This window comes from Triticum dicoccoides, chromosome 4A (genome assembly GCF_002162155.2).
Source record: "Triticum dicoccoides isolate Atlit2015 ecotype Zavitan chromosome 4A, WEW_v2.0, whole genome shotgun sequence".
Taxonomy (NCBI): Eukaryota; Viridiplantae; Streptophyta; class Magnoliopsida; order Poales; family Poaceae; genus Triticum; species Triticum dicoccoides.
In genome coordinates, this window is record NC_041386.1 from 563187297 (window position 1) to 563202334 (window position 15038).

Here is a 15038-nt window from a genome sequence, read left to right on the forward strand (position 1 = left end):
AGATCCCGCGAAGAACGCGAGGGAAAAATGAGGGAAATCATGAGGGGAAACACGAGAGAATCACTCAACCAACAAGAAATAGTCACACATGTGCTAGATCCTCGAGTACATAAAGTAAGATACACAATACACAATCAACTAGGGACGATACATAGGTAGCCGGTTCTTCTCCGTGAGGAGGTCTTGAATCCACGGGGGGACCTTCCCTTAGAAAGGGGGCTTGAATCCAAAGGGATCTTCCCCGAAGAGGCCACGGTCTCTCGCACGGAGGAGATCCGATATGGATGAGCGTAGCTCTATCTCTCAAATGAGCTAAACCAACGCTAACCCTAACTAGGAGGAGGGGGAGTAGTATATATAGTCTAAGCCACGAAGGGGTAAGTGGGGAAGGGATACATGGGCCTCTGGCCCAACTCTGCGCGCAGGCAGGCGCCGGATGTCCGGGCTGGGGGCCGGATGTCCGGCCGTTCGTGAGACACCGGATGTCCGGGGCACTGGCCGGATGTCCGACCTAGAACAGGCCGTTTTGCTCTTCTATGGATAGCCGTTGTCCGGATTTCCGGGGCGATGCCGGATGTCCGGCCTGTTGACAGGCGCCGGATGTCCGGGGGTCGGCCGGATGTCCGGCTACTGAAGCTCTTCGGCGCATGCGCCGGATGTCCGGCCTCTGGCCCAGATATCCGGCCACTGTAGCTTCCAGCAGCTCCATTTATTCCGTCTCCGCTTCCAGGCTTCCCTCACGGATGGTGTAGTTGTTCCTTGACGCTTGCACTCTTCCTAGTCGTCCGTAGTGTTCCGACAATACCTATGCATACACATGAGTGGAGTGTCAAGTAGTATACCATCCTCGAAGGTGTCAAGTGAGCACGTGTAAAGGAGATGATTCACCTTTGGGTATGTGAAGTAGATGCCGCCCGTGTCACTCGCCGAACGGACTCTTGACATGGTGATGTCCATAGGATGCTCCGCATCACTACACGTATCCTACCCAAACTACACCACCAAGTCCAAACGTAACCCAACTAGTAGAAAATATTCGACACAAACACAACAGCCTCTTCCTGTCGATGGCGCAATGACGCACGTCTTCTCCTTGATATCTTGTTTACGAATTAGCAGAGAGTAGGAATGAGATATTATAATTCATAAAAACAATAATTGAAGTAATATGCTGGTTATGGCAGCTGCAGTTTCATGGTACTATGTTACCCTCGCATCTGTAACCTACACCAATCTCCTAGCCGACAGTAATCATTCTCAAAAAAAAAATTGAGAGCAACCCATAGTAGCGAGTAGAGATATTACGACGGGATGCAGTATTCTCACATGCTTCTCGCCGGGTAGGCGATCGGTGGGCGGCCGGAGGCAGACGACGGGGCCGTCATAGCCCTCGGTGGCCGGCAGCGAGAAGAGGGCGTTGGTGACGACCTGCGCCAGCTCCATGGCCTTCCGCTTTCGCCCACCTTGGTTATGGTCAGCGACTCAGTGTTGATCGGCATGCTGCCCGCCGTTGCGGTGGCCATCACTATATGTGTCGAAGACACACATTAATCCTTCCACTGCCGCAGAAATAAGTTTACTCTGTTGGTTTGATGCAAATCGAACCTGTCCAACAAAGAGTGATAAATCAACACAACAATAACCGGTAACCACCCAATCTAGAACCTGTACTGAATAAATATCATCTCGCTGAAATGAAGTCAATACAAAAGTATAAATATTTTAGACAGTAATGCCAGCAAAAAATTTAACAAAACAAAAGTATGCGATAACACTAATTTCCACTGTAAAACCACATGCACATGTAAAACTCTATAGAATGCGCATACCTGTGTTACATCATCCATGTGGGATTCCTCTTAAGCAAGCTATCTGTTTTGAATTTGTCCAGGCCCATAATTAGAACCTAAAATCAAGCAACTTGAGTGGGACTCAACCTGAATAACCTCATGTTTTTTGCTCTAACAGATGACATTGAACTAAAACCACAAATTCTGATAGAAATGATATTGTAAGGGAAAATCTGAACTATGTTGGCAATTAGTCCCTCCGTAACTTAATATAAAACATTGGAGAAAGCTGGTAGTGATCTGGAGGTTATAGAAAAGGATATCGCAGCAACCACTGACAAGATACATGATTGCGAAGGGCTTATTGTGCCGAGGGAAAAGAGTCAGCCATGGCAAGTTACAAAAGGCTCCGGCTGGACTCCTGTGCTGCTAGAGCAAAATTGATTGCTGCAACTGAAACAGATGACAGTAAGGAAGTGGAGATCTTACACAAAGAAGCTGGAACTGTTAAACGTACGTGACAAGAAGGCCTTGACCTCTTGGTGTACGACAGCTAGCTAGGTTGTTAGGATTTGATCTTATCTCTCTGTAACCTCCTAGTCTATCCCTTGCACTACAAGTTGTAATTTGAACCACCTCATGTACGCAATCAGGGAGTCGCGACCCTGCTATATAACACGAAGCCGTAGCCCAGAACAGGGTACGATGTTCCAACCATTGTGTTTCACATGGTATACAGAGCCTAACTCCTCCATCACATCTAGCCACCAGAAAGCTTCCGCCATGGCCTCATCCTCCACCACCAACCCTGGTCTCTCTGGCCAGATCACCGAGAAGCTTACCCGCACCAACTTCATCCTCTGGCGGACCCAGATCACGCCTCAGCTTCGTGGTGCCGGCATCTTCGGCTATGTGGATGGCAGCACGCCGGAGCCGCCCAAGGTCGTCGTCAACAAGGACAAAGACGAGAAGGAGGTCACCACACCCAATCCCCTTCACCCGATCTAGTTCCGGGAAGACCAACAGGTACTAGGATACCTTCTGAATAACCTTTCCAAGGAGGTGCTCGTGCAGGTGACCTCGATCGCCCATGCCCACGAGCCGTGGACAGCGGTGGCGAACATGTTTTCGTCCCAGTCGCTGTCACGCATCAACAACATCCGCGTCGCGCTGTCCAACGCTCAGAAGGGCACTCAATCCGTCGCGGCGTTCTTCACGCACATGCGCTCCCTCGCCGACGAACTGACCGCGGCGGGCAAGCCCCTTGATGAGGACGAGCTCATCTCCTACATCCTCGCCGGCCTGGACATGGAGTACCAGCCCCTCGTCTCCGCCCTCGACGCCCGCACCTCACCTGTCACCCTTAACGAACTATTTGCTTAGATGAGTAACTTCGATCAGAGGGTGGCCTTGTTCCAGGGTGCCAACGGCGGCTTCAAGTCGTCTGCTAACGCCGCCATGCGCGGCCGCGGTGGTGGCTCACGCTACCGCGGGCCGCCGCGCGGGAAGGGCAAGAGTGCAGGAGGCACCAACTACAGCAACTCTCGCAGCGATGCACGCGGGAACAACAGCAACGGCGGTAGTCGTCCCTCCTCCAACAACAACAGGGGCCACCGCAACAACTCCACCAAGCGCCCTGACGCCATCCGTTGTCAGATCTGCGGCAAGCATGGCCATTCAGCCAAGGACTGCTGGTACGTGTTTGATGAAGATGAGGATTCAGAACAAGATGAGAAGATGGCGGGTGCAACAGATGGATCATATGGCGTGGACATAAACTGGTATGTGGATAGTGGAGCTATGAACCACATCACCGGTGAACTCGAGAAGGTGACCATGCGGGAAAAATACCGCGGGCAAGATCACATCCACACTGCTAGTGGAGAAGGTATGAAGATCAGTCACATTGGTCATTCAATTATTAAAACCCCTCGTAGGAAAATTCATCTTAGGAAATTTTTGCATGTTCCTAGTGCCTCAATGAACCTACTCTCCATTCATCGCATTGCCATTGATAACCATGTATTCCATGAGTTTCACCCCTTCTTCTTTTTTATCAAGGATCAGACAACGAGGAAGGTGTTGTATCGAGGTAGATGCGTTCGTGGACTCTACCCGTTGATTCCGGAGATTCGAAGATTCAATAAACAAGTTTTTAGTGCCACCAAACTTTCATCTACACGATGGCATGATCGTTTAGGACATGCATCTTTTTCTTTAGTTGAGAAATTGCTTAGGAAAAATAAGCTCCCATTTGTTCGAGAGCACAATGTCGAAACAATTTGTGATTCATGTCAGCGAGCTAAGAGTCATCAACTACCTTATCCTGTGTCTACTAGTATTTCTACCAAACCTTTGCAACTTTTTTTCCTGATGTTTGGGGCCCTGCACCCTCCTCTGTTGGTAGACTTACATACTACGTTAGCTTCATTGATGACTATAGCAAATACTCATGGATCTATCTTCTAAAGAAAAGATCCGAAGTGTTCCAAGTCTTCAAAAACTTTCAAGCTCTCGTTGAACGGAAATTCGATAGCAAAATCATAGCCGTCCAGTCCGACGGGGGCGGGGAGTATGAAAAACTCAACTCCTTCTTTCAAGAACTTGGCATATCTCACCATGTCTCTTGTCCTCACGCTCACCAACAAAACGGGTCTGCAGAATGCAAACACAGACACATCGTAGAGGTTGGTCTTGCTCTTCTAGCCGGCGCACCTATGCCCCTCAAATTTTGGGATGAGGCATTCCTCACCGCCGTCCATCTTATCAACATACTGCCTAGTCGTGTCATTAATGATGAAACACCCACTAAACGGCTTCTTCAAGTTAAACCAGACTACACAACTCTTCGTGTATTTAGATGCGCCTGTTGGCCTAACCTCAGGCCATACAACAATCTCAAGCTCATGGTTCACTCAAAACAGTGTGCTTTTATCGGATATAGTGCTCAACACAAAGGGGTGAAGTGTCTTGACATATCCACCGGACGTGTCTATATCTCCCGTGATGTCGTGTTCGACGAAACAAAATTCCCCTTTGCCGACCTCCATCCAAACGCCGGTGCTCTACTTCGCAAAGAAATATTACTCTTACCGTCCCATCTTACCGACCTTAAGCATGGGGAAAATAATTGTGATGATCCTTTGTTGACTAATCCTCATAACCGTGTGCATGAGTATATGATGATACAGATACATCTTAGGAAAAAGATGGACAAGAAACTACTGAAATTGGTGAAGAAACAGCCCTCAACAGGCATGATTTCATGTGTCCTGCATTTGGGGGCATATCTCCCTCGGGATCAGGGCTACAGCAGCTCAACAGCCAATCTTCCCCGGGATCGGTGCGGCTGCAGAATGCCAGCGCCACAGAAACTGCGTCGCCCGCGTCGCCTTCTGCCAGGCACGGTGCTGTCGACTCGGCGGCTGGCACGCGGCCTGGTGTGGCTGGCTCCGACACGACACCTGGCCCGTACCAATCATCCACACCCACGCGGCCCATTGCGGCTCGCTGGCCTGCTGGTGGGCCGTGCCACTACACCAGGCGCCCGCGGTCCAGTGCGGATCCGACAGGAGGTCGATCTGATGCTGCTACGGACGCAGGCGTGCGATCCAGCGCTGATCTACTCAGGCCCGCGCCATCATTACAGCATGATGGGCCGGTTGCCCCTTCGGGATGCGGCGTGGGATCTTCTGTGCCGCCCCTCTCCACTCCGTTTGCTTCAGAAGCCGCGGAAAATCCTGCTGCACTGGGGGAATCTGCCTCGGGATTGCTGGGATCGTCAGCTGTCGGATCTTCTGCGCCAGCTCCTCCTCCGCCATGTACATGCCTTCAGAAAGGGGTAATCCAACCTATTAACTACAAACGTGTAACCAAATTTGGTCTAGCGTGTTCTACAGGAGAACCAAACTGTCTAGATGAAGCACTTGGAGATGCTCGTTGGAAGAGGGCTATGGAAGAAGAATATATGGCACTTCAGAAAAATAAAACTTGGCACCTGGTTCCGACACCATGAGGTAAAAATTTAATTGACTGTAAGTGGGTCTACAGGATTAAGAGAAAATCTGATGGAACCATAGACCGTTATAAAGCAAGACTAGTAGAAAAAAGTTTTAAGCAACGGTATGGCATAGACTATGAGGACACCTTTAGTCCCGTTGTTAAAGCTGCTACTATCCGTCTTGTCCTATCTATTGCTGTTTCCAGGGGGTGAAGCCTTAGACAGCTAGATGTTCAGAACGCGTCTCTTCATGGTGTTCTGGAGGAGGAAGTGTACATGAAACAACCTCCTGGGTTCGTAAAAAAAACTCACCCTTCCACGTATGTAAGCTTGATAAAGCTCTTTATGGATTGAAGCAGGCTCCTAGGGCGTGGTATTCACGCCTTAGTCAGAAACTGCAAGCACTTGGTTTTGTTTCTTCCAAGTCTGACACGTCACTGTTTATTTACAACAAGTTCAATACATCCATATTTGTGCTCATTTATGTTGATGATATTATTGTCACAAGTTCATCTGATGAGGCAGTGACAGGACTGTTGAAGGATTTGAGTGCTGAGTTTGCTCTCAAGGATCTGGGAGATTTGCACTTCTTCTTAGGCATTGAAGTGAAGAAGCTTGGAGACAGTCTGCATCTCTCTCAGGAAAAATATGCTGCTGATTTGGTAAGAAGAGTTGGTCTGAAAGATTGCAAACCTTCACCAACTCCCTTATCTAGCACAGAAAAATTGTCCCTTGTAGAAGGCGATCCATTGAGTCAGGATGACAGCACCAGGTACAAAAATTTAGTTGGAGCACTTCAATACCTCACTCTAACAAGGTCTGATATCTCATTTGCTGTCAACAAAGTGTGCCAATTCCTTCATGCACCCACCACAGTTCACTGGACTGCTGCCAAGCGTATAGTGAGATATATCAAAAACACCACGAGTGTTGGTCTCACCTTTAGCAAATCTTCATCTACTCTTGTCAGTGCGTTTTCTGACTCTGATTGGGCAGGTTGTTTGGATGACAGACGCTCTACTGTTGGGTTTGCTGTGTTCTTTGGACCCAATCTCATATCTTGGTGTGCTAAGAAACAAGCTACTGTATCAAGATCAAGTATAGAAGCTGAATACAAGGCAGTTGCCAATGCCACAACAGAGATCATTTGGGTTCAGTCCATGTTAAAGGAACTTGGTGTGAAATGCACTCAGGCTCCATGCTTATGGTGTGACAATCTGGGTCCAACATATTTATCTGCTAATCCTGTCTTTCATGCACGACCAAAACACATTGAGATAGATTTCCATTTTGTTAGAGAAAGAGTTGCTAACAGACAATTGGAGATTCGTTTTGTGCATTCCAGAGACCAGGTTGCAGATGGCTTCACAAAGGCGCTGCCTACAAGGAACTTTGAAGAATTCAGGCGTAATCTCAACTTGCAAACTTGTGATTAAGGGAGGGTGTGAAACGTACGTGACAAGAAGGCCTTGACCTCTTGGCGTACGACAGCTAGCTAGGTTGTTAGGATTTGATCTTATCTCTCTGTAACCTCCTAGTCTATCCCTTGCACTACAAGTTATAATCTGAACCACCTCATGTACGCGATCAGGGAGTCGCGACCCTGCTATATAACACGAAGCCGTCGCCCAGAACAGGGTACAACGTTCCAACCATTGTGTTTCACAGGAACCACAGAATCTGAAGCGCTAGAAATCGAAACATTATAGAACCTTCAGCTAGATAGCGACGAATATATATTTCAGTATGTAGTTCCTAAGTCGGTATTATTTCAAAGGATAGCGACGGAATATATATTTCAGCCTGTATTTCATAACAAATTCAACATGGCAGCACTTGTTCTACTTTTACAATATATACTTCGTATAGCATATATAAGTTGATGAATCAAATTTCTACTTGTTCTACTTCTACAATATATACTTCATATTGCATATATAAGTTGATGAATCAAATTTCTGCTTGTTCTACTTCTACAATATATACTTCACATCGCATCAACCGGGTGACATTCTCACAACCAAGCGTACTATGTACTATTTGTTGTTTGAGTTGAAGCTTTGGGTAAAAATAACCGGAGTATCATCCTAAACTTTGATGGACCCTGAACATGCCATTTGATCAATTTCAGACGGGAGCAAGATGAAAACCTGAACGGAGCCTTGGTTAGTCCCTACAGATAGGTGGGTGCCACGCTGCGCCCAACTCACTAAACAAACAGTGTGGTCCGCCCCCAAATCGCAAAGCTTGGTGACCATGTGGAGTTAAAAATTTGTTTAGGATCCCTCTTAGAGTTTCAAAATAGAAATCGGATAACATTGGTTGCACACACCTTGCTGTTGCATTCCACCGATAGATGCAATTCCCCAATCCGACCGAGAGGGCATTGTTCGAAGACCAATCCACGAAGTTGAGGTAGAAGTCGTCCTGCAATTCGGGCGCATACAAAACACCCAGAAGGAGAATTCCATTGCCGTGATATTTTCTATTTGAGCATGAATTTGAATATAATAACAGATACTCTTGGAATACCAATGGGCATGAAAAACAAACAATAACCATAAGAGTAATGTGTAACAGCAGCAACAGAGTATTCATGGCGTGGAAGCAAGCACAACCCTACTATATATCCCCAAGATTTAGAATGCACAAATCTGTTCCCTGAAGAAGCACAACCAGGACACAAGATCAAACTGAAACTAAATCTGGTCTATCATCCATATCTTGTTCAACCATGCATAAGAAATCATTCTCAGCTTGCTCAACAGCAGAAGTGAGGCAATTCAGCACACCAGCTCGAAAACTTTCAGAAAGTTTTACATCTTCATTCTCTGCAATTTCCATGGCTAATGCGAATTAACTTTTAACCCCATTAAGGGAGTCCTCTGATGTGCTATATAGGACATCTTGTTGCTTGATACGACACTCTAACAAGTACAGGTAATATACTATGTTATCATATAGAGTTACTGCTAGAAAATCAGCTGCATCACGTCCATTAAATCTACCATAAATTCCACAAATCAACCATCCATTTTTCTCAGAGCACACAGCTTGACTCTGTCCTCTCCATCTGCTCCACCAGCAATCTTTACCTTGGTACCGGTCAGAAAATTGGATGATAGAGTTGTTGGAGCACTGGACCTCTAAAGATTTTTACTGATTTCAAATATGGAGCTCTCAGTTAATGCAAGGCTGCCTTGTGAGGTGGATAGCAAATCCAACCTTGATATCGATGGAGAAGTGATGATTTGGGGGCTTACCTCGGGTCGATTTCCTCGTCGGACCCTCCGGCAGCGCCCTGGGAGTCGCCATATCACGGGTCCTGCCGGTCGTTGGAGGTGGACGCGAATCACAATGGAGGCGATTTGGGCGCGGTCCTCTTCCTCGCCCGCCAATCGACGGTCGCACTTGGGGTCGCCGCTAGCGGCAGTAGGGGAAGAAGGGAAGGTCCTGCATCACACCTTGATCAGCGCCTAAGAGAGCACGAAGAAGAGAAGGGTGGGGGCTAACTGCGGGGCAAATCGGCGGCGGGAGCCGAGGATGCGGGCGCCGGTGACGACCTCCTCCGAGCACGACTGTCAAAGGCGCAAGGAAGACGGCGGAGAAAAGGTGTTGTGAGGGAAGGGGAGAGGAGGCGGTGGCTCAGCAGGGGAGTTGCCTCCCCATGAAGGAATAGATGGCGTGTTGATCCGCTGTGTTGTCTTCTTTTTTCCTTTTTTTTGCTCGCACCGAGGAAAATGATGTGGCATAGCCCAGCGACCGCACTTTGCGCGACTATTAATGGGTTTAATTAGCGATGGTTTATATGATATTCCCGGACAATGTTAATATTGAAGACTCTTACCCATTATTTTTCACTAGCGGTTTTAGTTCTCTGTTCGCCAATTAATACAAATAACATATAAATTATCAACTAATAGGCTAACTATGCATGTATTGTTGGAATTTTGTTAGTAGGCCTTGGCCCAAAGCCCAACTAAAATTCTGAAATTCTCTTGGCCATTCATGCACATATGTGAGTGAAGTGAGTGAGGCTAAAGTTTAGTCCCACCTCATAAGTTGAGAGAGAGTTGCATCTTTTTATAAGGTGAGTTCTTCTACCACTTGTATGAGCATGAGAAGAAGAGACCTACACGTGCGCTCCTCCTCCTCGCTCGCCACGCCACGCCGCGGGTTGCGGGATTGAGCTGAGCCGAGGACAGAGCTATGCACGTTGTCTATATTTTTGCTTCCGATTCTTTTGGATCGTGACGCCTGGGACGCGGGGTTTACTCCCACGACCTGCCCGGCCCGCACTATATAGTCAGGCAGACGTCTGACGACTGGGACGTGGGGTTTACTCCCACGACCTGCCCGACCCGCACTATATAGTCAGGCAGAGTTCGTATGGTTTCTCATTCCAGATCATTGCGCCGCCAAACAAGTCTTCTCCATCCCTTCTTTTGGCGTGCACCGACAGAAGGGACAGCAGCCTCCGGAACCCCGCCTCTCGTGATCTGTACAGGAGAGGGGCGATCAGGTTTTTGGGGAGCGCACTCGCGCGACTGCTGGCAGCGACGACTTCTTCCTCGACCTCGGCAACCTCATCCTCGACGACATGGGCGACAACGTCAACGCCGGTGGTGCTGCTCCCGCTGCACCGTATGTGATTCTATCCTTCCTGTTCGAGATCGTGGTAGAATTCATGTTTCTAGTATGTGCTCTAGATGTGATCTGTTCATCTGCTATGCTAGTTTGCATGACTAGTTTAATCTCTGCTATTGTAGTCATGATTTATCTTCTGTTTATTCGGATTAAATATCGTAGTAATTTGCTCATATTTCCAACACGTATTTGATTCTTTCTTTCAATTGTCTCCTACACTGATATATTTAGGCTTCACATTTTGTAGTTTTCTGCAGGTTGTCAGATAAATTCTTCTCGGCATCTTATATTCTATATCTTATACAGGTGCGTCGGTCGTCCCAACATTGTAAGTGACATTCTAGGATTTTAGTTTGACATAAAATCTGTATTATTTCTACAATGTCTCGAGACTCAACAAATCTGGGGTGAATATGCTGCAACTATGTGCTGGACAATGTCACCACCGCCGAATTCGCCGGAAGTTCATCCGCCGTCTGAACATGCTCCACCTGAGCTTTTCCCAAATTATTCTGTCAAATTTTCATCTACAATCATAAAAAGTACAGTTATAGGCTAATACCGTATGTACTACTTTTGTTCAGGTATAGGCTAATGTGCCCAGAAATTAGACAACAGGGGGAATTAGCAAGTCACCGGCTCTGAAAGCATAAAAAACAATTCAGTATTTAAGCGACAACTCAATTTTACCTTATAGGGGGACAGGGAGTGTCCCGACCAGTATGCAGTTAACTGGATTGGTGTTTGATTGTTCCTCGTCAGATCTTATGCTAATTGCTATAGAACCGTCTGGAATGGTTTGAGAGACAAATGCTTCTTCTTCTTTTTGAACATCCCCCAAACCCTTTTCACTGTGCAACTGCAGTCTAGTCCCATAAGTGTCCAGAATGGTTTGAGGGCCAAATGCTGCTTCTTCCTTTTGAACATCCCCCAAGCCCTTTTCATTGTGCAACTGCAGTTTAGCCCCATAAAAGTTGATAATGCAAGCACACAAATAGAATGTGCCTTGGAAGATCACAAACCAGTAAAAAAGATGTAGCGTAGGCAATAAATTTTTGCTTCCTGGAGTGGGATACGATTTAACAAGCTGGCAACTCTCCCCGGGTCATGTAAGCCAAGAACGGCACTGTCCAATCTGGGATGACATGAAGAGCCGCCACCAACTGCGCCTCCGGGTCAGGAACAGCTAAATCTTCTTCTTTGGGCAACTTGACAGATGGGTTATGCAAAACATCCAAAAATGTGTTAGGTGGTACCGGCTTGTGCTAAGACCCCAACCGGCTTAAAGCATCAGCCGCTTTGTTCTTCCTTCGGTCAATGTGCTCCACCTGATAACCTTTAAAATGCCCTGCAACAACATCAACCTCCCGGCGATAAGCCGCCATGAGAGGATCCTTGGAATCCCACTTGCCTGATACCTGTTGAGCCACTAAATCTGTGTCGCCAAGACATCTGACCCGGCTCAAACTCATCTCTTTTGCCACTCGAAGACCATGGAGCAAGGCTTCATACTCCACTGCATTGTTAGTGCAAGGAAACATCAGCCGTAACACATAACAAAATTTGTCACCTCGAGGAGAGGTTAAAACAACTCCAGCCCCGAGCCTTCCAACTATCTGGACCCATCAAAATGAATAGTCCAATACGTGTTGTCTGGTTTCTCTTCTGGCATCTGCATCTCTGTCCAGTCATTAATGAAGTCAACCTGTGCTTGAGATTTGATCGCAGTACGTGGTACATACTTCAACCCATGAGACCCAAGCTCAATGGCCCACTTGGCGACTCGTCTAGTGGCTTCTCTGTTTTGAATGATGTCTCCCAAAGGAGCAGAGCTGACCACAGTGATTGGATGACCCTGAAAATAATGTTTAAGCTTCCGGCTCGCCATGAACACCCCATATACGAGCTTCTGCCAATGTGGATATCGTTGTTTGGACTCAATTAACACCTCACTGACATAGTAAACCGGTCATTGAACCAGGTGTTCCTTGCCAACCTCTTTGCGCTCCACCACAATCGCCACACTAATAGCTCGTGAGTTGGCGGCCACGTATAACAACAGCGGCTCTTTCTCAACTTGAGTAGCAAGGACCGGCGGCTCAGCAAGCTGTGTCTTCAGATCTTCAAAAGCAGAGTCTGCCGCATCGCTCCAAACAAAATCATCTGTTTTCTTCATCATCTGATACAAAGGCAACACCTTCTCCCCTAGTCGGCTTATGAACCGGCTCAAGGCAGCAACATAACCCGCCAGCCGTTGAACATCATTGATGCATGTTGGCTTGGCCAGGGATGTAATTGCTTTGATTTTCTCCGGGTTAGCTTCAATACCTCAGTTGGACACCAAAAAACCCAAGAGCTTGCCGGCTGGGACTCCAAAAACACACTTAGCCGGGTTAAGCATCATTTTGTAGACCCGGAGATTATCGAAGGTCTCCTTTAGATCTGTGACCAAGGTTTCCTCTTTCCTGGATTTTACCACTATATCATCCACATAAGCATGAACATTACGCCCAATCTGATCATGAAGCCAATTCTGCACACACCGTTGGTAAGTCGTCTGGGCACTCTTAAGCCCAAAAGGCATAGGCACATAGCAGAAAGCTCCAAAAGGAGTGATAAAAGCCGTCTTCTCCGGATCTTTGACTGCCATCTTGATCTGATGATAACCTGAATAAGCATCCAAGAAACTCAAATGTGCACAACTCGCCGTAGCATCGATGATCTGATCAATACGGGGGAGGGAAAAAGGATCAGCCGGACAATCTTTATTCAGATCGGTGTAATCCACACACATACGCCAGGTGCCATTCTTTTTTAGTACAAGTACCGGGTTGGCTAACCACTCTGGGTGAAAGATTTCTACAATGAACCCGGCCGCCAAGAGCCGGGCCACCTCTTCTCCAATGGCCTTGCGCCTTTCTTCATTGAACCGTTGGAGAAACTGTCTGACAGGTTTAAACTTTGGATCAATATTGAGAGTGTGCTCAGCGAGTTCCCTCGGGACACCTGGCATGTCTGAAGGTTTCCATGCAAAGATGTCCCGATTCTCACGGATGAACTCAATGGGCGCGCTTTCCTATTTTGGATCCAAGTTTGCACTGATGATGAACTACTTGGATGAGTCGCCAGGCACAAAGTCAACCATCTTGGTGTCATCAGCTGATTTGAATTTCAACACCGGCTCATGCCCTGTTGTTGGTTTCTTTAATGATCCTTGTAAAACTTTAACTCCTCTATTGCACAAACAGACTCAACATAGGCAACATCACCTTCTTCACACTCCAAGGCTATTTTCCGGCTCCCATGCACTGTAATGGTGCCCTTATAACCCGGCATCTTGAGCTGCAAATACACATAACACGGCCGGGCCATGAACTTGGCATAAGCCGGCCGTCCAAACAGAGCATGATATGGGCTTTTGATCTTAACCACCTGAAAGGTTAATTTTTCTACTCTGGAATCATACTCATCTCCAAAGGCTACTTCCAGTTAAATCTTACCGACTGGGTACGCTGATTTGCTAGGTACCACACCATGAAAAGCAGTGTTGGAATGTTTAAGACTCTTATCAGTCAATCCCATCCGGTGGAACGTCTCATAATAGAGGATGTTGATGCTGCTACCTCCATCCATGAGTACCTTAGTGAATTTATATCCACCAACCTGAGGCGCCACTACCAAGGCCAAGTGACCCGGATTATCAACCCGGGGCGGGTGATCCTCTCTGCTCCACACGATAGGCTGCTCTGACCAACGCAAGTAACATGGGATCGCCGGTACAACAGCATTGACGGCCCTCTTGTGAAGCTTCTAGTCCCTCTTACATAAACTAGTGGTGAATACATGGTATTGACCACTATTTAGTTGTTTTGGGTTGCTCTGATATCCGGACTGTTGCTGCTGATTACCTTGGTCGGGTTGTGGATTATATCCTCCTTGGTTACCAGGATGGCCCTAACCGTGAAATCCTCCTCCACCTGAACCGTCTCCCGGGCCTTGGAAACTGCCTCCACCTGAACCGCCACCTGGGCTGTGACCTCCATCAAACGCGTTTGAATTTTTAAATGCCTTCATGATCGTACAATCTTTCCACAGGTGGGTGGCTGGCTTCTCCCGGGTGTCGTGCCTTGGACAAGGTTCATTCAATAGTTGCTCAAGGGTGGGACCTAACCCGCCCGACTGAGGGGGTTGTCTGCCCTTGCGCCATTGATTTCCGCCCTATGCATTGGTGTTAGCAATAAACTCATCAGCCTTACATTTATTACCTCCTTGATTTGTCGGGTTATGCTGGTGACCCTTGCCGTTGCCGTTCTTCTTTCCCTTCACTGTCTTTTCTTCGTCAGACACCGGGTCTTTGGTACTATCAGAATCAGCATACTTGACGAGAGCCACCATCAACTGGCCCATTTCATTACAGTCACGCTTGAGCCGCCCCAACTTCTGCTCCAGAGGTTCAAAACGGCAATTTTTCTCCAACATCAAAACTGCTGAGCTGGCATCCATCTTATCAGACGAATGTATTATCTCCTTGACCCAGCGCACCCAATGGGTTGTAGACTCACCGTCCTCTTGCTTACAATTAGTTAGGTCCACAATCGACA

General features: G+C 47.4%; 1 protein-coding gene and 1 pseudogene across 8 annotated transcripts; one reads left to right on the plus strand and one right to left on the minus strand.

The window, feature by feature from the left end:
• Positions 1-347: 347 nt before the first annotated feature.
• LOC119286768 lies at positions 348-9489 on the minus strand. Of its 8 annotated transcripts, none has more exons than XR_005140651.1 (7): positions 9304-9489; positions 9054-9243; positions 8123-8217; positions 7941-8036; positions 1830-2243; positions 1327-1605; positions 348-1100 (listed from the first exon to the last, which is right to left on the minus strand). XR_005140651.1 is itself a non-coding variant. In XM_037566216.1 (5 exons), the coding sequence occupies exons 2-5, from the start codon at positions 9103-9105 to the stop codon at positions 1483-1485; spliced, it is 366 nt and encodes a 121-aa protein (XP_037422113.1). In that variant the 5' UTR covers positions 9106-9243; positions 9304-9485; the 3' UTR covers positions 1137-1482. The 8 variants fall into 8 exon arrangements, 1 of the variants encoding a protein (XP_037422113.1); XR_005140655.1 differs by having other exon boundaries at positions 1830-1872; positions 9304-9486; XR_005140652.1 differs by having other exon boundaries at positions 1830-1906; positions 9304-9486.
• Positions 3051-3189, plus strand: LOC119290337 (annotated as a pseudogene).
• Positions 9490-15038: the final 5549 nt, after the last annotated feature.